Source organism: Eucalyptus grandis, chromosome 8 (assembly GCF_016545825.1).
Source record: "Eucalyptus grandis isolate ANBG69807.140 chromosome 8, ASM1654582v1, whole genome shotgun sequence".
NCBI lineage: Eukaryota > Viridiplantae > Streptophyta > Magnoliopsida > Myrtales > Myrtaceae > Eucalyptus > Eucalyptus grandis.
Window position 1 is genome coordinate 7157592 of NC_052619.1, and position 21106 is coordinate 7178697.

Here is a 21106-nt window from a genome sequence, read left to right on the forward strand (position 1 = left end):
TTTAAATAAGATTTGGAGAAATTCTAAAGTTTATAGTATTGCGCGTGATTACTTGTATTTAGAAGTTCGTTTTGTGATTTCTATCATCGACATATCTTAATTTGTAGAATTTTGATTAATTTGTCCATCTACATGCGAGTTGAACAACTATAGTTTCTTTAAATATGGGAATCTAACGTCCCACTTTCTAGAAATTTTAAATAGCATAGATTAATTCCTTCGCTTAGAGAGAGAGAGAGAGAGAGAGAGAGAGAGAGAGAGAGAGAGGCGTTTTATGGTTTTGCCCCAAGGAAACAGAAGGACTAAGGAAAAAGAATTTTGCTACAAGACAGTACATATAACAGAGTCAATCTCTTTATTTATTTAATAAAATGGCAATAAGGCCCTGAGAGGCTCTTATGGCCCTGCGTCCACGCGCATCACACACAAGCTTATGCCAGAAATACGCATCAGCCCTCTTGTGAACAAGGAGGCTGGTATTACAAACCGATAACACACGAAACTTGTAGCAAACACACTTCCACACCTAATACACTCAACAAACAGCAAACACACTTTCACACCGTACACACTCAACAGTCAACATGCTCTGGACTGCCCGCTTTTTATTTAGTGTTGGCATTGGTTATGGACCTTGCACGTTGCGAGCCCCCTTTAGTTGGAATCGGAATGGCAACACCTGAAGCTCAGATCATACCTCATGAATTGGCTACAGAAAGGGCAGCGCAAATCCCCCAGACCAGTATAATCAGGGATGTAGACATGCACGCAGGCAGACCGTTCTTGAACATTGTTATTTTTCTTTTTGAAAACTTCTGCAAGATTTATCCTCCCACCCTGGGCAATCAGATTCGTGAACTGTTTCCAAGTCGTGTCGAAGGGGCCAACATGCAACATCGACAGATCAGATCCTTCGGTGAGCATTGCAAACCCGCCTTCTTGACAGGCTTTGTAGGCTTCACACAACTCGGATACATCACGATCATTCAATGGCTCAATTTCAGGTTTCAGAATTTGCAGAGCCTGCAACCTACAAATCAAGCAACTCCTTAAACGGATGAAGAAGCGCTTCATGTTCTCAATGTGAACCACTCTAAGGCCGGGAATTTTGCCGGTGACCTCAGCTGTATTCGTAGCGGGAGTGCCTCCATAAAACAATGTGTACTCAGTCCTCCTAATCTGTGTGAACATGATAATGTTAGATGTAAGATTACTCAGTACAATTCATGCGCAATGTAAATTATTCTCATGCGTGAGGTCATGCTCGTTTATCAATAGGAATAAATACTGTGAGTACCCAACAAAAACTACCATTGACAATTTAGAAAGATGAGTCTGTTTACCGCATCCGATGTCTCGGGTGAGACTATTGGTTCTTTGATTACAAGCTGAACCCAATTGCGTGGTTCCCTCCAAGGATGGGTACTTTCTGTCCCTGTGTAAGGGTAAGCATCCGTCCCCCATATGCGTAGCATGGGCATAGCATCCGTGTTCTCCACCCAAGCAAGCGAGTCCAACACCACAACCATGGTTTCTTGTTTGAAATGCCACTCTTCCTTGATATATGTAGCGGCCCACTCATTCATCTTAAGTGGGTTTACCCTAAAAGCCCAGGGCATCAGAGACTTAAACTTTTGCAGTTCTTCCTTATTATCGTGCTTCGCATCCACAACAGGAACCCAGACAAGCTCATAGAGTGTCTCCTTTTCGGTTAGAAACTGGCCAAAACCATCGTTCGAGTCGTACTTTTTATCGAGCCTTCCCTTAGTATAATTATGAACAATTTCAAGAGTTGTAATGTCATCCGTAGAGATTTTTAGATCTGAAATAATCAGCAACACATTCTTGTTCCTGAACGACTCAAACTTGACCTGCATATGTCCAATGAAGAAAACAAGGACGTGTATAAGTCGTTTAGTAATATAAGCGGAAGCAATTAGGGAGCCAGAATAATGACTGAGTTCGATACTTCCTAAAACTAAACAAGTATATTTAAGCATAAGCTGAAGTTTTCTCTTCTGGTCTCTATCTGGTACTCTGGCGGGATATTGTGTGTAGTTTGCCAATCAACATGTGAAAACTGGCGTCAAACTAGGTGACCAGTCTGGACACATAATAAAGGATAGTCATATTCTCTCCTCTCTCAATGACATAAAAGGCTTACAGAAAATATCTAAAGAAGCCATTGATAAATGGAGAATTTTTTGCCTTGTCTCTTGGAAAATGAATAAACTACAAAAGTAAAGACTAAAGAAATATAATGTGGACAGGAAACTGTTTTTTTTTTTTTTGCCAGAAGTACAGTAAACACATCTTAAAAATTCATGAATGATGTTAAGTGAAAATGGTTCCAAGACCATCAAAGTGGTAAAGACTACAGATCATGACCTTGGTTTCTCATACATGACAATTAATGCTTCCTCCTGGCCTCTATTCTCTCTCTATCTCTCTCCAACGTATGAACACAAGATGACTGTGGACCGACAAAGGTAATTTACAGTTTTCCATAGGAAAATGAGAGCCTTTAATGTCAGAATAATTATATAGACTTCAGATTTTCCTGGACAAACATAGCACCATCATAAAGCAGCTTTAGAAGCATTTCGAATACTAGACCAGCTTTCCGCATAACCAAGGAAAAGTAGCATAGGTCACTGTATGTCCAGCCATGACTCTAATAGTCCGATAAAGTGACAAGTGTGTATAGTTGGAATGAATCCTGTGGTACATTCACTTAAACTTTGCAACGTACCTCTTGGAACAACCAAGGAATATGCCGACATGTTGACCTAATAGTCCCTATTCCATAATGCCATCCCACATGTACGAAAATATTCTATTCTAAAATTGTGGAACAAAATTAACTTACTCATCCTATGGAAAACCAACTAATCATTGCTCCACATGATTTTGTCAGGTTTATTGCCTTAAGCTCAAATTCAAAGAATGACTCATCACTCGGAAGAAATCTCCTCATTTAAGACCGAGGGGAAATCCACCCATTTTTTATTTTTTTCATCCACAATCAAATTGTCGCTTCCAGCAGTACAGATTCCTAGAAAAAAGATTGAAGAAGTGGGCAAACTAGTAGATTCTGCAGAGGGCAAACCGGCGCGTCATTGGGACCAGTAACAATTAGATCCTGCATGGAGTTCTCCACAGCAATCATTCTGGTCAGAAAGTCCACAATGTCCACAGGAACTCTGACCTTTTCCACGTACTTCTGATACTCCATCCGGGCTAAAATCAATGAAATGTGGACATTAAGCCGTCGAACCCGAGAAGAATATCAACGCACTAAATCAACTATCCATGAATGGGCTACCTATTTGCTTCTCGCAAGCCCCGACCGCCGTGAGAACAGCCCTTTTCCTTTCCCACACGCTCGACGTAAGACGTGTCAGGTCTCTCTCTTCAAACCTGAAATAATTGCAGTAACTATAGATCACTAGACCAAAAAGCAGAGCTCCATCTTCTTGTGCGTCACCACATTGTACCAGGAAAACAGAGTCATCGACAAGGTATATAGCAGAGCAAGTGCATATGAACAGACAGCATGTGAGTCTCCCATTTTCTCATGGTTCAAAATCTGAAGGGTCCTAATACCAACGAAAAGAAAGGGAGAACAAAAGGTGTATTTTTCCAGTTGACATTTCGACAAACACACGGCTTGCTCATGCAGTATCAGATAGATAAACCAAGAAGCCGCGGTCATACTTATAATTGACATCCGTGAGCCTAGCGAAAAAGTTTCCAGTGGCCAGGATGGTGATGATGGTCTCGCAGCTCCACCTGGGTATTGTTCGACCTGTTTTTACCAATTCAGGCACAGGCTTCCGATCGCGCTCATTCACCAGCTTGTAGAGATCGAGCAAGCGAGTGGTCAACTCCAAGAGGTCGTTGACCACCTTGTTGAAAGGTGTTATCGCCACCTTCTTGTTCTCATCGGATATGAGCTTCTTCTTCAGTGCGCTCAGGCCCTTCAAGACGCCAGTGGACGGGGTGAACGGAGCTTCGGAGATGTACCAGAATTCGCCGTATTGCAGAGCCAAGGCTGCGAGGACCAACGCGACTTGGGTGGTCCGACGATAGCTTGATAGCTTCAGGAAGATCGCCAGCAACCTCTCCTCCAGATCTTTGCCGTGCGTAACTTCGCATGTCATCTGAAGAAGAAGAAGAAGAAGAAGAAGAACATTTTGACTACTTCCTTTTGAAATCAAATAAAAGCATCTCAGATACAAAAGCATATTAAAAATCCAGCATAAATATTTATTTTGCAAGTCGTATCCACTAAATAACATTTTAGTTTTATCATGGAATTCAAAAACAATATGATTAACAGCAAACCTGACAGCCGATCCATTTGATCAGATGTGAAATGTTGCTCGGCACAATGGATTCCGAGACACCCATACCAACCTGCAACAATAAAATCTCAAGCAGTTAAGAGCAACTTCTACACAGCCATGCATTACGAACGACCTTCTTGAGTATCTCGGTCCCTATTCAATACCTTTCTGGTGTCGCCTTCCTTCTTGACTGGTGGGATGGCCTCGGCAAATATGTTGTTGGTTATCTGGAGGAGATCATTCACACTGCATTTTTCTTCTTCGGTGGAGTCATAAGATTGCTTTCCTAAGACCAATTCTAGGAACTGTTGGTTGTCGATGAAGTTGATTATATCGGAACTGGCCATACCATTCGCCATGTTGCTGCCACCATTGCCGTGAAAGGCCATGTCTCTTCGACTGCGAGAGGAAGAGAAAATAGAAGATCAAGTAAGGTTAATCAAAAGGATGAAGAAGAAGCAGAAGATGGTGATGTACGTGCATGGGTACGTTTCACTTGCGTCCGTCTCTTTATATGGCCAACCATGCAGTGGGAACGCATGCAAAGTGGGAGAGGAAACATGGACAAGTCCCCACCGTTTTGGAAAAGAAAATAAGTGGATCCCAGGTTCAATACACTTTCTCTTAAAGAAATATATCTTCCGTACGAAAGGTATCTTAAACAAAAGGACAAAATTTAAAGCCAAGTTAACCCCAAACCCCACAAGATCATCTTAATGCTTTCCAGTCTGGAACGTGTTTTATGAGTAAAACAAGCTTGTCGTTAACTCTTTCACGTGCCGGTCATTGGTGGGGGTGTTGGGTTTCTCGGACTAAATGATACTTGGTTGCATTCGCCAAGGAAATTATATTCAGCGTTTGCCCCGTCTCCCAGAAGACGAGGCGCTCGGCATCGGTATCTAAAAAGACAGTGCACTATAGGTTGCACTTTTCAGTCAGAAAGAAAAGCACCTGGTACGTCGTGTTGCGCGTTTCCCACCTATTTTGAATAGGAGAAAACACCACCAAAAAACATAAATTATGCTCATCGGGACAAAGGTACCTTATATATATATATATATATATATATATATATATATATATATATATATTTTTTTTTTTTTTTTGTGTTGCCAAAATTTTAAAATTGTACCATTGTGACAAGAATACTAACCTTCTATCACAAAAATACTCCAATGTTTTTTCTCTCATGTCACCGATGCCTCGAACCTTGTACTAGTTAACAATAATATTCAGCGTCTACCACCAAATATTATAAATTTTGCCCACTATGGCACTAATATCCTAAACTCTTTTTCGGTGTCACTAATATCCCTAAACTTGTATTAGAGACCCAAACTTTTTTTTAATCACCCATACTCCTATAGCCACATCATATTCACGTTGGCTTTGTTTGTTTGTTGTTGTCCATGCAAGCTACCATGTCAGATTTTAAAGGTGGTCTTGAATGAAACTATGACTGAGGATATTTTTTTATTACATCTATTTAATTTTTTGTTATATTTGGTTGTTTGGATTTCTAGTCAAGATATAATAGAATATGAAATTTAGGGATTTTACTATATCTTATCTACTATTTAATTAATCATAATAATAAAACCACATATGTTCACATCTTATCATGTTTATTGTTTGGCATAAATGAATTTCAGTGTAAATGAACCTAAAAATTGCACAAACGAAAATAGTAAGAATCTTTGACAACACTCCCGCTTACTTCATTTTTATTTCTTTTTTTTTTTTTAATTACTTTTCACTCTCTTTTTTAATTCTTTTATTTTTAATTATTTTCCCCTCAATCATTCTCTAATAATATTTGAAAAAAATTCAAATAAGGGCCTAAAGTATCATTGTTTTCTCAAATAAAGATCTAAAGTGGACTTTATTTCAAATAAGGATCTGAAGTGATCAAATCGTTTCAAATAAAAGCCTTTGGCTGGCAATGGCTAGCCTTCACGAAAGGGTATTTTGTTCAACAAAAATCTAACTATATATTTTTAAATTTTCCTTTTTTCTTTTCCTTTTATTTTCTTTTTTTTTTTTTTCCCCTCTTTCCTCCCAAAGCCATCAACGACAATGCCCGGTAGAGGTGGGTCGCTGGCATTTGGGGAGGGCAGCCCTTGCTAGCTCCAACGAGAGCAACTTTCGCCAGCCTAGGCAAGGGTGAGGGATGCCCTCGCAAGTTCCATATTTAAAACAAAGTCCACTTCGGACCTTTATTTGAGAAAACGGGGACATTTCAGGCCCCTATTTAGAATTTTTCCGTAAAATTTTGTTAAATTATAAACTATACTAATATACTAAAATTACAAATACCTAAAATATATAATAAACATAAATACTAAATATATGTTTATACATCTTAAATTTATATTATAAGATTGGAAGAAATTCAAATATATAAGAAAAGGAATATGTAAAAATGAAATTTTTTTAATTTTTAAATTTGAATTTATTTATATTAGAATTCAAATATTATTTATATTCAAATATATATATATATATATTACTTCTATTAATTTAAGAAATTTGTTATTTGAGAAAAATAAATTTTATATTATGTATATTAAAAATCCTACCCACCTTTATTCTATTTCTCCTAGGGGATAATTTTATTTGGGATATATCCACTATATCCATTATATTAGACTTTATTTTTTCTCACGCAGACACCAAATACGAGATATGATAAATTTTATCATATTATGGATTTTATTTTAACTATTGAACGTAACTTAAAGAGTTTTGACGACATTTTTTCTTCTTTTTTTTTGGATTTGGTGTCGCAGTGGTTTTGTGACACAAAAAAAGTTTGGTTTAAGTGTCAATGTATACATGACTTAGGATTTTTTTTTTTTTGGGTGGTCTGAACCCCTTTAAATTATGTTAAAAAGTCAGATAAGATGTTGTGGCTTAAATATTATTGTAACATTGCTCATTGACGCTTGTGATTTTGTATACTGAGTTTTTTCTTGATCAGTTATTTGCCTGGGTTAATTAGTTATTATAGCGTGATATTCATGCATCATTATCTTCCTGGTCAGGTATCCTTTAAATTTAGTGATCCTTTTGCAATATTGACATGTTAGCACAGTACAGTTTGGACGATTGAGATTAATTCTCTCATTTTTTTTTCCCACTTATTTTCTTGTAATATATGGGCCCAGCCAGCCTATTTCTCTGAAAGCACAGCTCAGCCCATCAACCCATTTATTTCCTTCTTCTCCAGTAAATGGTGCAAGAATACCGCCATCGACAATAACGAAGAAGGGAGCTCGCCTGTGAAGAAATAAAAGGGGATATGAGAACATCCTTGCGCATTCATGATCCGGACATCTCGACAAGCCACTTCAAGTCTGAATTAACATCGGGTAAGTATTCGATCCTATAATTCGTCTAATCAGAGAAATTGTCGAGGTTAAGGCATAAAATTTTAAAATATGTCAATTCTGTGTTGTTGCGTTAGATTTAGGGGCTATGAAATCATAAAACAATTAGGAAATCAAATTTTAGGATATTGTGGAGTTGTGAGATTTGACGGAATTCGATTTGAAGTTATGATATGATCAGGGTGAATTTTTGGAGTCTATGCACGCTACTGAATCGGTTACGAATTTCTTATTTCGATGATGGTTTTCACCCATCTTCAACCGTCTTTTGAGTCGATGAAGCTTAGGATCTTTTAGTATTTTGAAAGGGCTTTCTCTAGGTAGTAAACTCTTGTAAAGAGATATCTGCTGGTCTTTTATTCAATTTATGACGTTCATTTTATTTCATAATCTACTTGGTCTCTGACAATATATATGTCAAACACAAAACTCATTGTACTTGATATGTAACATCAACTGAACTTAACATTCGAAATGTCTTTACGGATTTTAAACGAGATTTGGGGGAATTCTGAAGTTTGTGGCATTGTTTGTGATTACTTTTATTAAGAAGTTTGTTTTGTGATTTCTGTCCTTGACACATCTTAATTTATAGAAGTTTGATTAATTTGTCCATTTAAATGTGAGTTGCACAAAACTATAGTTTCTTTAAATATGGGAATCCAACTTCCCACTTTCTAGAAATTAAAAATAGCATAGATTAGTTCCTTCGCTTAGAGAGAGAGAGAGAGAGAGAGAGAGCGGGGGGCGTTTTTTGGTTTTGCCCCTTGAGGAACAAGGAAACAGAAGGACTAAGGAAAAGGAATTTTGCTACAATATAGTACATGTAGCAGAGTCAATCTCTTTATTTATTCGATAAAATGGCAATAAGGCCCTGAGAGGCTCTTATGGCCCTACGTACACGCGCATCGCACACTAGCATATGAAAGTAATAAAAACCAGAAATACGTATCAGCCCTCTTGTGAACAAGGAGGCTAGAATTACAAACCGAAAACACACAGAAACTTGTAGTAAACACCCTTCCACACCTTATACGCTCAACATTCAACAAACAGTCGACAAGCTCTGAACTGCAGCTTTTTCTTTAGTGTTGGCATTGGTTAAGGAACTTGCACGTTGCGAGCGCCCTTTAGTCGGAACCGGAGAGGCAACACATGAAGCTAAGATCATACCTCATGAATTGGCTACAAGCAGGGCAGCACAAATCCCTTAGACCAGTATAATCTGGGATGTAGTAGTGCACGCAGGAAGGCTGTTCTTGAGCATCGTTATTTTTCTTTTTGAGACCTTCTGAAAGATTTATCTTCCCGTCCCTGGTAGCCTGATCCCTGAAGTTTGGATCATTCAAAAGTGTACAAGTCGTGCCTAACAGGCCAACATGCTGCATCTGCAGATCAGGCCCTTGGGTGAGTATTGCAAACCCGCTGCTGCTTTGACAGGCTTTGTATGCTTCACACAACTGTTGTACTATGGGATCCGTCCATGGCTTGATTTCTTTTTTCTGAATTTGCAGAGCTTGCAACTTACAAATCAAGCAGCTCCTCAAGCGGATGAAGAAGCGCTTCGTGTTCTTGATGCAGACCACTCTAAGGTTGGGAATATTGTGCATGCCAGTGACATCAGCTATTATATTCGTAGTGGCAGTTCCTCCCCAAAACAATATGTACTCATCAGTCGTAATTTGTATGAACGTGATGATGTTAGGTGTAAGATTACTCAACCCAGTTCATGTGCAATGCAAATCATTCTCACTCGTGGGGTTATGCTCTGTTAATACAAGCGCAGTAGGAACAAAAACTGTGCGAACCCAACAGAAACTACCATCGACAATTTAGAAAGGTGAAGTCTGTTTACCTTATTCAATGTCTCGGTTGGGACTACCGTTTTGATTATTGTCGCGACCTCTTTTTTTCCGGCGGCGCCCAATTGGGGCGGGCGCCTAAAGGAGGCTAATGGTTCGGCTGGGTTTTTTTAGCCTGGACTCTTCCAAGTCCACCAATTCACGACTTAATAGTCCAAGTTTTTAACCTGTAAGTTAATTTTAAAACGGAGTCACCACTAATCGGTTTGGGGTAGGTCGATTTGAAACCCAAGCGAAGTATCAAGAGAAATACTTGCTCCTGCACAACCAGAGAAATTAGGATCGGGGACTTGATTACACTAGTTAATCACTAATGCCCTTTCGGTATCTAATCTTGTTTAAACCTTTAAGGCTTTTTGGATGTTTGAGGGATTTTCCATGCATTTTGTGAAGGAAAAACATTTTTTGGGTATTTTTCTCATAAAAAGCATTTTTTGATTTTTGATCTTTTTTGGAAAATGTAAGTCTTTTTTGATTTTTCTAACTTTTTTGGCTTTTTTGGGAAAATATGGATATTTTTGATTTTTTTGATTTTCTGGAAAATAAATTATTTTTTATTAAAATATTATTTTATTATTATATAATATTAAAACCGAACCGGGTCGGATCCGAGGTTGGGTCCGACCACGGCCATTCGTCCAGGACCCGGACGGGCTTGCAACGCAGGCCCGGCCCGGGACTTTTCTTTTTTTCCTTTTTAAGCAATTGCAGCCCAAAAACAAAGCGAAATAGGCCCACTTCTCTTAGGCCCATGCAAATTCGGCCCGTGCAACTAAACCCTAGGGGAACCGGGTCATGTGCCCGACCTGATTCCACCCGATTCATAGCGCTCTCTCTCTCCCACCTCTCTCTACTCGCGGCGCCAATGGAGGGACTAAGGCGGCGGCACTCATCGACGATGGCAACGACGCAGTAGACAGAGGCGACGGTTAGGTTCCGAATGGCAAAGCAATGGCGGGCAGTGGTTGATACTTGTCTGCAGAGGGACCTCGGTGCGGGGGCGTTGCTGGTCGGCGTCAGGGCTGTGAGCATAGGTGGCCTCATCGGTGGCAACTGGGTGATGATGACGGCGTCGAGGAGGGCTCGCAACATAGTGGTGGACGGATCTGACCCTCCATTTTCTGGTTTCCCTCTCGCTCAGCCCCCTACTTCGCAGATCTAGAATCGCCTCTTCTCCTTCGGCCTCCGTTGTTCGCAGATCTATGCTTGCAGGTGTTCGGGCCTCCCTCGAAGTCTCTCGAGGGAAGCTTCTGGCGCTCGCAAGCTTTCGATCTCTCCGTCTATCTCTCTGCTTCGGTGTTGGCTTCATTGACGAGCCCCTTCGGTCTTCCTCCGATCTCGGCCGTCCCTGGATCTCGGCCTGCTCATCCTCGAGCCCCCCCCTCGAAGTCTCTCGGTAAGAGGTTCGAAGATTTGCAGCCTTCGATCCTTCGCCGCTTCTCTCTCTCTCCCTCTCAGGCCAGCTCGCCGCCGGCCTCCCCCGAAGTCTCTCGAAGGGAGGTCGCTTGAGCTCGCGACCCGATTTCCGCCTTGCTCGCTCTTTGTGCTCCCCGAAGTCTCTCGGGGACCCCTCTGAGCTTGCTGGCTCGTGTCCTCTTCGACGGAGGTTGTGCCCTCCTATTTATAGGCGAGGAGGAGGCCTGTTGATGGAGGTTCGACCATCAGCCCTCGCACGCCGACCGAACCCCCGCGGCTGAACCGGCGTCCCATCCGAGCTCCTCCAACAAGGCGTGCTCAGCATTGAAGGAAGCCAATAATGGCGCTTGAGATCTGTCTCTTCCGGCCGACGTCGGCCTACCCTCCTCGGCCGTAGGTGGTCTTTGAGCGCGTCGTCGTCGTTGCGCGTGAACTACAGAGGCAGAGAAGGAAGGAGCGAGGAAGAAGAAGAAGGAAGAAGAAGGAGAGAGGGGGTGGGCCGGGTCATGCGAGCCCACGCGAAGAAAAAGGATGGGGCTGGGCTTTTGTTTTTCTTTGTTTTTATTTATTTTTTTGTTGTTTTTGTTATTTTTTTTGTTTATTATCCGAAAAAGGAAAAATACATAAATAAAGAAACTAAGGCCAAATTAAAAACCTAATCAAAATTTAGGTGTCAACAGCTGCCCCTCTTTGAAGGCGAGTTCGCAGAGGTTGCATTCGAAGACAAATCTGATACCTAAATTTTGTGTATACATATGCAGTAGGTTATATCTTATTTAAGACCTATTGTCCTATGCAGAAAAAAGCAATATAATATTATATGTAGTAAGACAGATAAGAAGATACCTGTAATTACTTACCGGGCACGAGCGAGATAGGGGTGCGAATCTCGAGCTTGACAAGTATTAGGGCATGCTCTTACCTAGTAACGTGAGGAGGTTGCTCGTTCAAGACTCGAACCTTTCTTCGGTCGCATTGACGGGAAATTGCTTTTGCAGGACCCGAACCATTCTTTGGTCGCCTGTTAGAGTAATAAGTTGTTTACCCGACTTTTCTCGGGGGATGTGCCGACCTTTCTCGAGACATTTGTTTGTGGGGTGTCTGATCATTGTCAAGGACACCGATTGGTACCCAACCTTTCTCAGGAAATGCGTCGACCTTTCTCAAGGCATCAGTTTGTGGGGTGCCTGACCTCAGTCAAGGACACTGGTTGGTACACGACCTTTCTCGGGAGATGCGCCGACCTTTTTCAGGGCATTGATTTGTTGGGGTGCCTGACCTCAATGAAGGACACTGGTTGGTACCCGACCTTTCTCGGGAGATGCGTTGACCTTTCTTAGGGCATCGATTTGTTGGGGTGCCTGAGTTCAGTCAAGGACACCGGTTGGTACCCGACCTTTCTCAGGAGATGCGCTGACCTTTCTCAGGGCATCAATTTGTTGGGGTGCCTGACCTCAGTCAAGGACACCGGTTGGTACCCGACCTTTCTTGGGAGATGCGCCGATCTTTCTCAGGGCATCAGTTTGTGGGGTGCCTGATCTTTGTCAAGGACACCGGTTTGTACCTGACCTTTCTTAGGGGATGCGCCGACCTTTCTCAGGGCATCTGTTTGTTGGTGCCTAATCTTCATCAAGGACACCGGTTGGTTCCTGACCTTTCTCAGGAGATGCGCCGACCTTTCTCAAGGCATTTGTTCTGGAAGATACCTGGACATTCACAAGTATTAAAAGAGTAGTTGGATATTCACAAGTACTAACCTAGAGGATATTTGGGCCTTTGCAGGCGTCAAAGGGGTACTTGGATGATCACAAGTACAAACTCTTGGAGGATACCTGGACGTTCGTAGGTATCGAAGGGGTACTTGGATGATCACAAGTACTAGATGCGGGAAAATACCTAATTGCTTGCAGGTATCGAAAGAATACTTTGATGGTCACAAGTACGAACTCTGAAAGATGCCTGGACCTTCGCAGGCGTTAAAGGGGTACCTGGCTGATTGCTCGTAGGTATCAAAAGAGTACTTGGATGGTCACAAGTACAAACTCTGAAGGATGCCTGGACCTTCGCAGGCGTTGAAGGGGTACCTAGCTGATCACAGGTATTTAAGGGATACTTGGATGATCACAAGTACGAACTCTTGGAGGATACTTGGTCGTTCGCAGGTATTGAAGGGATACTTGGATGATCACAAGTACAAACTCTTAGAGGATACCTAGATGAACACAGGTATCAAAGGGGTACTTGGATGATTACAAGTACAAACTCTTGGAGGACACTTGGATGAACACATGTATCAAAGGGGTACCTGGATGATCACAAGTACTAAACTCTGGAGAATGAAATATCGAGGACGTACTTGAGATATTCGTGAAGGTCTCTCGCCTCCTAGTAAAGGGAATATCGAGGACGTGCCCCACATATTTGTGAAGGTTTCTCACCTCCTGGTAACATAAATTTGAATGTAGCACAAGGTTTACCTGGATAGCCGCAGGCACTCAAAAGGGCTGGAACACCTGGGTAGCCGCAGGTGTACAAAGTACTAAAATACTTGGATGAACGCAAGTATTTAATGATACGATCAGGGACCACTATGGCAGGTCCAAGTGTAAGAAAGCATACCTGGGTAATCGCAAGCGCATAATGTTGTGGAATACTTGAACGGCTGCTAGTATTCAATGATACAATTTTGAGGACAACTCGAACAGGTTGGGTGTCACAGAAAGGGAGTATTCGAACGGTGGCCGGTACTCAAAGACAAGAGGATACTTGGACAGTCACGAGCATCCAAACTTTAAAGACAACTCGAATAGGTCGAGTGTCAACAGAGGGAGCACCTGAGTAACGGCAGACACTCAAAAACAGGGGGATACCTGGACAGTCGCAAATATCAATGCTTTGGGGACAACTCGAATAGGTCGAGTGTCGATAAGAGGGAGTACCCGGCAAGTGGTGGGTACTCAAAGACAAGGGGATACTTAGACAGTTGCAAGCATCCAAACTCAAGGGACAACTCGAATAGGTCGAGTGTCAAGAAGAGAGTACCTGGATAGTGGTTGGTACTTTAAGACAAATAGGGATAGGGATATACTTACCTGGCAATATCTCTGATCTCTGAGAGTATGTCTACTATTTGCACAATAAGCACACATGATTGTATATGCTATAAATTCATGAGTTCAAATGGGATTCATGCATGACAACTTTGTCAGTTTTGCATCATCCGAATTCCACTGGAGAAGATTTTGAAAAATAACATTCATTTAGAATGTAGATGTCTTGAGCATGCCAGATGAGGGACTTTTAGTCTGAAAGGACTTTCCGCTCACTCTCATGGAAAAGGCTATCCTGACCATTGATACATGATTTATAAGGACCACACTTCTCACTGTCATCATGTCAGCAGGGGTCCGAGTATTCTCGCAAGTGGTACGACTTTACCAATGTGAGAGGTCTTTGTTAAAACTGTGATGAAGTCTTGGTCAGTGGCTCATCAAAGGGGACCATCAAGGTCGAAGCTGATGGACGAAAATGTTGCACGATCATCTCTGGGTTTACAAGTCAAGAACCCTACGAAAAGAGATAGAGTAATCTTGCTCGTACTTTTTCAAGCGATACTTATAGACATATAAAATTCTACGTTAATTGAAATGCCCTAGTATGAAAAGACTTTTTTAATGGGACGCAATGTAGGCTTGACTCATGTGTAAGAGGGTAAGAGTTGGTGACTGTCTTGGCATTTGTCACTGGTTTTTCTTCTCACTGTCAGATGGAGGCTCTATCAATCGAACCACAACAACAACTTCTCTTAGGAATACAATTGACTGTATTTTTTATTGGGGGCATTGGCCTTGCTTTTACCAGGCACACTGCTTTTTCATGGCCCTATTTTTTATCCCAACTTTTCATTTATGGGCATTTGACCTTGCTTTTACTAGGTACACTACTTTTTTATGCCCCTAGTTTTTTCAGTTTTGTTGCTTGAGGAACTGATCTAGGCAAGTTCAATCGAAGCATCGTTATTTAGACTCTTGAATCTTCATCTTCAGCCGGCGCTCTAGGCTATGGCAATAACTTCTACTTTGTCTCAATGTGAGGGTAAAATTACAGACTCACTTGGGTTGTACAATGCATACAAGTGCATAGAGAAGGAATTGCTCTTCGTCATTCTAAGGCAATTAAATTAATGCGAGTGTTCATATGCAATAAAGACACCCGAAGATTGATGCAAGTGCGAGCAAGAAAATTTCTATCTCTCTTCTCACCTTGTGATGTTGCTTCGCCTTCGATTTGCCCCAGTGTGGGGTGGTTCTTGACGGGGGGTATGAGAGAAGCTTCACCAGTGTAAGGAGCTCAAAGGGGTGAGCAATGAAATACCTTTCACTGTTTTGGTTATCGTACCATTCACGAGAGAACTTTTTACCCTGCAGCCATGGAATCTTCTGCACTCATCTCACAAGTGTATAGATGGGGGACTGTGTGTAGGATATGGCTTGCCCTTCATCATCTTAATGTGCCTCATTCAGCATACTCAATCAATCTTGTATTCTTCACTTAGCTGTCTATTCTAATAATCCTCAGTGGAATCAGTGACTTAAACAGACAAAATCATCATGCAAAACCCATTTGGAAAAGGCATGCAGCATTTTCAATATGAGGGAGCTTGTACTCTTAAAACAAATGAATGGCTTTTGCTAAAAAAAAGACCCTATTGACAGCTTTAAAGGTTAACAGAATGGTGTTTCCAAATATGTTAAATCTTGAATATCAAAAGGGTTATTTACAAAGGGGTGTCGATGGTTGTCCCTATTGATTAGGGATATGACACATGAATGATCAGCCAATGATTGGGAATCTGATCGGGCATCTCTGTTTTTGCCCTTGCAGAAGAGAAGATGTACAAGTAAATCAATTAGTCTGGCCAAAATCAAATGTGAGTTTAGGGTTGAAGATTTTCTGTCATTTGCTTTGGTGATTACTCATGATGCCATTTTGCTTAGGAGAGTTTGTCATGCCTCTCATTGATTTGTTATCCTTATTTTTGACAGTCAGGTGATCCTACAAAAGATAGGAAAGAATGTGTTAGTCATGAATTCTCTAAGGAGTTGAACAACTGGGAACGATACAACATTACCCTCCATTGGTTTGCAATTGATTGGATAGACTTGAGGCATCAGGAGGATATGAAGTCCTGCACTTTTCACTCCGTTAGGTCACCACTAGGCTAAAGCACCGGTGGTGTTCGTCGCTTCTTTTTTCATTTAACCGAACCGGCTTCTGGACGACACGTTCTTTTACGCGAAGTCAGGTGAATTCGATACGAGTCACTTGATTTGCCTAAATTAACCATTAAGCTTGGTTCTTGAATCCCAATGCTTCCTGTCAATAGGGAAAATATGTCAAAAGCGAGTTCAAAGAGAGGAAGTACTGGAAACGATACCGAATTCCCCTTCCTTAGAGTTTGTATTTGCTGACTCCTAGGGATATTTGAATGTCGATGACAGCCTTTTCGTCTTGACACAGTTTGACATTTCTTTCGATTGGCCTTCCTCATTTGTGGCCATGTATGCATGATTGATGGTCGTTGATTCATCTTCAACGCCTTCCTTCTGTGGAATTTTTCTTCTGTTTTTTTACTATAGCAGAATTAGGCAAAGTCATGAACCTCAAGCTTCCATGGAACATCATCATTTTGAATAGGGGGCTAGAGATCGCTTCAACTGTCTAGATTTCCTCCTCGTTGACAGTAGCCAATTCAAAGAAAGAGAAAAGATCCCTTCCTTGTGCTTCTAGGCTTGTCGAAGCTGGAAGTCCTATTGATGAAACCACAGCATCTAGTTGCTTAGGCACATTGTGGGGAAAAGATATTGCTCCGGCTTGAGAAGGAGTTGGGCAAGAGCGAGGTGGAGTGCATAGAGCTCTTGGGGATGGCTTGATTTCAACCGTATGCTTGTACATATTACGTCCTATCTTTCGTTTCCTGTAAATAGAAGAGAGAGGACATCATTTTCAACATTATATTCAGAGAATAAAACTTACCTTCTTTGAAGTGGGATGATCTTTTCTGTTTGCCCCACTGCCTTCTTGAAAAAGTGTCTTTGAATTTGGCGAGTTCACATGATGTGCCAGCTTCAAATGCCCCCTGTCACATTAAGTCAAGGGGGATGGGGATGATATTCTGAGACACGAAGTGAGTGAGTCAGAAAGACAAATATAATTAAATTTAACATCTTGTTTTGACGAAAGCTTTTGGTAATGAAACATTTTTTGTTTTCAAAAGTATATATCTTTGGGGGGAAGAAAGCATGAGGAAGCCCAGCCCTCAGTATTCTCCTTGGATGATATTTTTTTCATGGTTGGATAGCATCACTGGGCTGGTTTGGGATACCGCCTCATGCTCTCAAAATATAATATTAGAACTGTACATTAGATTATTGGAATGAAAAATGCAACAGTAGCACACTAAACATGATAAGAAACATGACATTACAAAAAAAGAAGCAAAACCCATGAAAACTCCTATGAAAAGGAGCACTTTGATAGTGCTGGTTCTGAAATCAAGCGCCTTTAAGTTCCTCGCCTCCAGTAAACTCGAAGTATTCGCATGAGAGGACCACTTCATTGAGGCTACGGAAATGCAAGCCATGCAACCAACATGATCCTTGCGAGGTAAAGCCCTTATGAACAACTTTATCATTTCTTCTTCGGCCAGTTGAGGGTAGGTTTGCATCATAAAAGCCTTTCACCTCTTTGCATATGCTCGGAAATCCTCCATTGGTCTTCTTCTGAAGTAAACCAAGTTCCGGCAAGGCAATTCAGTCTCAATCTGGCTTTGATATTGAAGTAGGAATGCAGAAGACAACTCATTCCAATCTCTCATGAGGTAGATATCTGCTGTGACGAACCATTGCAATGCAGACCCTGTAAGACTTTCTTGGAAGGCCTGAGTTGTGAATGACATCGGGCTATAGTATCGACCCATTTCAGTGTGGAGATATTGCAAATGAGCCACAGGGCAAGTCGTGCCATTATACTTGCGGGGATTAGGTATCCACATTTCTCTAGGGGTCATGATCCTATGAGGGCAAGATGGGCCTGGTGTGTTTTGGTTAGGCCACTGGTTTTCCTATTGCATATTCATTGCAGTGGTGAATTTTGTTGCTTCAGGAAAGCTAGACTCTACCGAGATCATCCCATTGCTTTCTTCCAGGTCAAAATCACCAAACGAGGATGAGGCATTTAAGTTATCCTCATGGTCAGGTGACAAGCTTAGTAGTTCATTGGGAGACAAGTCATGGCGGATAAAAACGAATGTTTCCACTTTTAACGGGCTTTGGATCTTGTGTGTGGGTGGGAGACAGTCATACGATGAATGGCCGGTTTCATCTGTATAACACCGGTAGCCCTCGAGATTGTATCCTAGGGATTGGTAGCCTTCAGGGTTGTACCTTAGGGGATGCTCGAAGTTTTGGCGCGGTGGCCCATTGGCTATCAAATTTTGCCTACACTCAGTGGCAGATGTTGAATCAAATTGCTTAGACTTTCTTTTCTTAACTCCTAGTCCAGACCTTTTGAGTAAAGCCATTCGTTTTGCCATTTGGACTTTGTTAAGGGGAGTGGGAGATGGTGGAGCTTCACTCTCTAGGTTGATAAAGGTAGGCATTCTTTAGACCCTAGCTCTTGCAATAAGCTTGGGGAGCTGTCTTGCCATGCCCCAGTCTTGAACAGGCTTTGTGTCATTGACCTTGTACGCAGGCTCCTTGCCTTTCCTAGTGGGAAACTTTTTAGCAATAGGATATTGCTCAATCGCCCATTTATCATGCAAGGCTTCATTGACATCTTCTTCTCTTGTCTCTGCGACTATTGGCTCCTCGTGTTCCGCGACCATCAGTTCTTCGTAGGGCAGGGTGATGTCGGGGCTGATGTCAACATTATATTCTTGGTGGAAAGTATGAGTTAGTTCCCCCCAGGTCTTAAGGAGACTAATCTTCTTGATAATGTACCACCGCAAGGCGAGGCCAGTTAGGTTTGATTGGTACGATTGAATCATCCTTCGGACCAGGTAGACCTGCAAGTAAGTCTCTGGGCGAGAGGTATCAACATACCTTTCACATTCAAGTGCTTTGAGCTCTTTAGGGATCTTAATACCGACGTAATTAGACAAGTCCATGGGATCCTGCCCTTGCAGTTGGCTCAGCTTCTTCATGATCTTTACAAACTGTCTATCCTGTTGGTCGTCCTCTAGCAAATTCGTGGGTGTCATGACGGTGTTTAAAGTAGCTATGGAGTTGGGCTTGGCTTGAGTGGATTCCATTTGCCTCGAGAGTTGTCGAAGGACAATGGACATCTGTCCTACACCGTCTTCAATGTTGGCGAGGCAATTTTGTACATCATTCTGATCGGGCCCTATCACGTGAGGCCATTCGCGGGTGGCCGATAGTTGGCGATTCATAATTACCTGGCGTCGCGAAAATAATGAATGAGCACGAAAGTAAATAAAGATTGACCCATGGCAATGGTCTAACTGTTTTTTATTTATCAAAAGAGGATTTTATAGACCGCCAACTTCTGACATCTAAAACTTGAAATTGAAATGAGAGAACGAAATACTAGATATTAAACAAAAGTCCCTAAACAATGGGACAAAACTTTCACAATATTAACACTAAGGGGCACACGATTGCCATTTTATATGCGACGGGGAGCCTTGTTCTTGCACAGATGCTTGCTTCCTTGGACTGGCTTTGAGACATGTATCCAGCCTATTCCCAAATCCCTTTGCATAAGCTCTGCTTGGTCGTGTTGGCTGATCTCGCTGAATGGGTGAGGGACTAATGGCTTCCATTTTGTTGGGATACAATGGTTGTAGATGTAGGACTCAGAGGCGTGGTGGGCGTTTTCCTATCCCTCAAGCCCTTCAGGTACCACGATTCTTTTGCGATGGCACTTGCTCTATGTTTCCTCGATAATGGCAATCTCGAATGCGTAGTCACGGCTTTGATGGGTAAAACGGAGTGGATCTAATTTCCTCTTGGAAAGCGGCGAGATCTCTTGAAGGGCTCCATACTGTCAAGCCACCCGAACATAAAAGTGGATGTCCTCGGGCACTAGAAATGTGCCATGGCCTGCAGGACTTCAGGATGAACAAAGATTTGGAACAATGATAGGAGGTGACCGACTTTGGCTTTCACGTGCTCTTTGGTAAACTAGTCCAATTGACCCCACCATCTGAAGAGCTTTGCTTTGGGAGTGGGAATAAACTGGATATCATCCTCTCCCATTGCATATAAACTGGGACTCGAAATACCTACCCTAAATTGCCATAGGCCAATAAAAAAGACTGAGTAAAAGTAAAGAAACTACTTTACTTTTAAAGAAAATGGCATGCACAGAGACATGCGCATGGGATGTATGGCTCGATTTCTAATTGAGAAGGTTTGTTGAAATTAAAAGGGTATCCGCCTGTCGCAGTCTCGCGTTAGCAGCATACCCTCTTAACCTCGGCTAAAGAAATTCAGGGAAAATAAAGGCAACCTCTACATCGCAGTCTCGCGTTCAATGCCGTATCTTTCTTAACACCATCCTAGATATCCTATGGTGGCCCAGGTCCGGCGGCCGGGTTGTGTGTGCCATGTGTAGTGCTAAAATAGTAAAGTATGCACAACAGTTTATGATCACAAAACATTATGAAAAATAAACCTCTAAGTCTTTACCAAAAAAACCTCTAAGCTACTAACCTGCATAAAAAAACAAAAACAAGTCAGGCTAGTGTTTAAACAAGATAAAACGGCCCAAGTCCTCAAAAGTCCCCAACGGAGTCGCCAAGCTGTCGTGACTTCTTTTTTTTCGGCGGTGCCCGATCGGGGCGGGCGCTTAAAGGAGGCTAATGGTTTGGTTGGGTTTTTTAGCCTGGACTCTCCCAAGTCCACAAATTCACAACCTAATAGTCCAAGTTTTTAACCTGTAAGTTATTTTAAAACGGAGTCGCCACTAATCGGTTTGGGGTAGGTCGATTAGAAATCCAAGCGAAGTATCGAGAGAAACACTTGCTCCTGCGCAACTAGAGAAATTAAGATCGGGAACTTGATTACAC

The 21106-nt window shown here is 41.9% G+C and overlaps 1 protein-coding gene across 1 annotated transcript; it reads right to left on the minus strand.

Annotated features, from left to right (window-relative positions):
* Positions 1 to 441: 441 nt before the first annotated feature.
* LOC104416115 lies at positions 442 to 1522 on the minus strand. The gene is made up of 2 exons (XM_018860132.2): positions 1344 to 1522; positions 442 to 1179 (listed from the first exon to the last, which is right to left on the minus strand). The coding sequence occupies exons 1-2, from the start codon at positions 1479 to 1481 to the stop codon at positions 655 to 657; spliced, it is 663 nt and encodes a 220-aa protein (XP_018715677.2). The 5' UTR covers positions 1482 to 1522; the 3' UTR covers positions 442 to 654.
* Positions 1523 to 21106: the final 19584 nt, after the last annotated feature.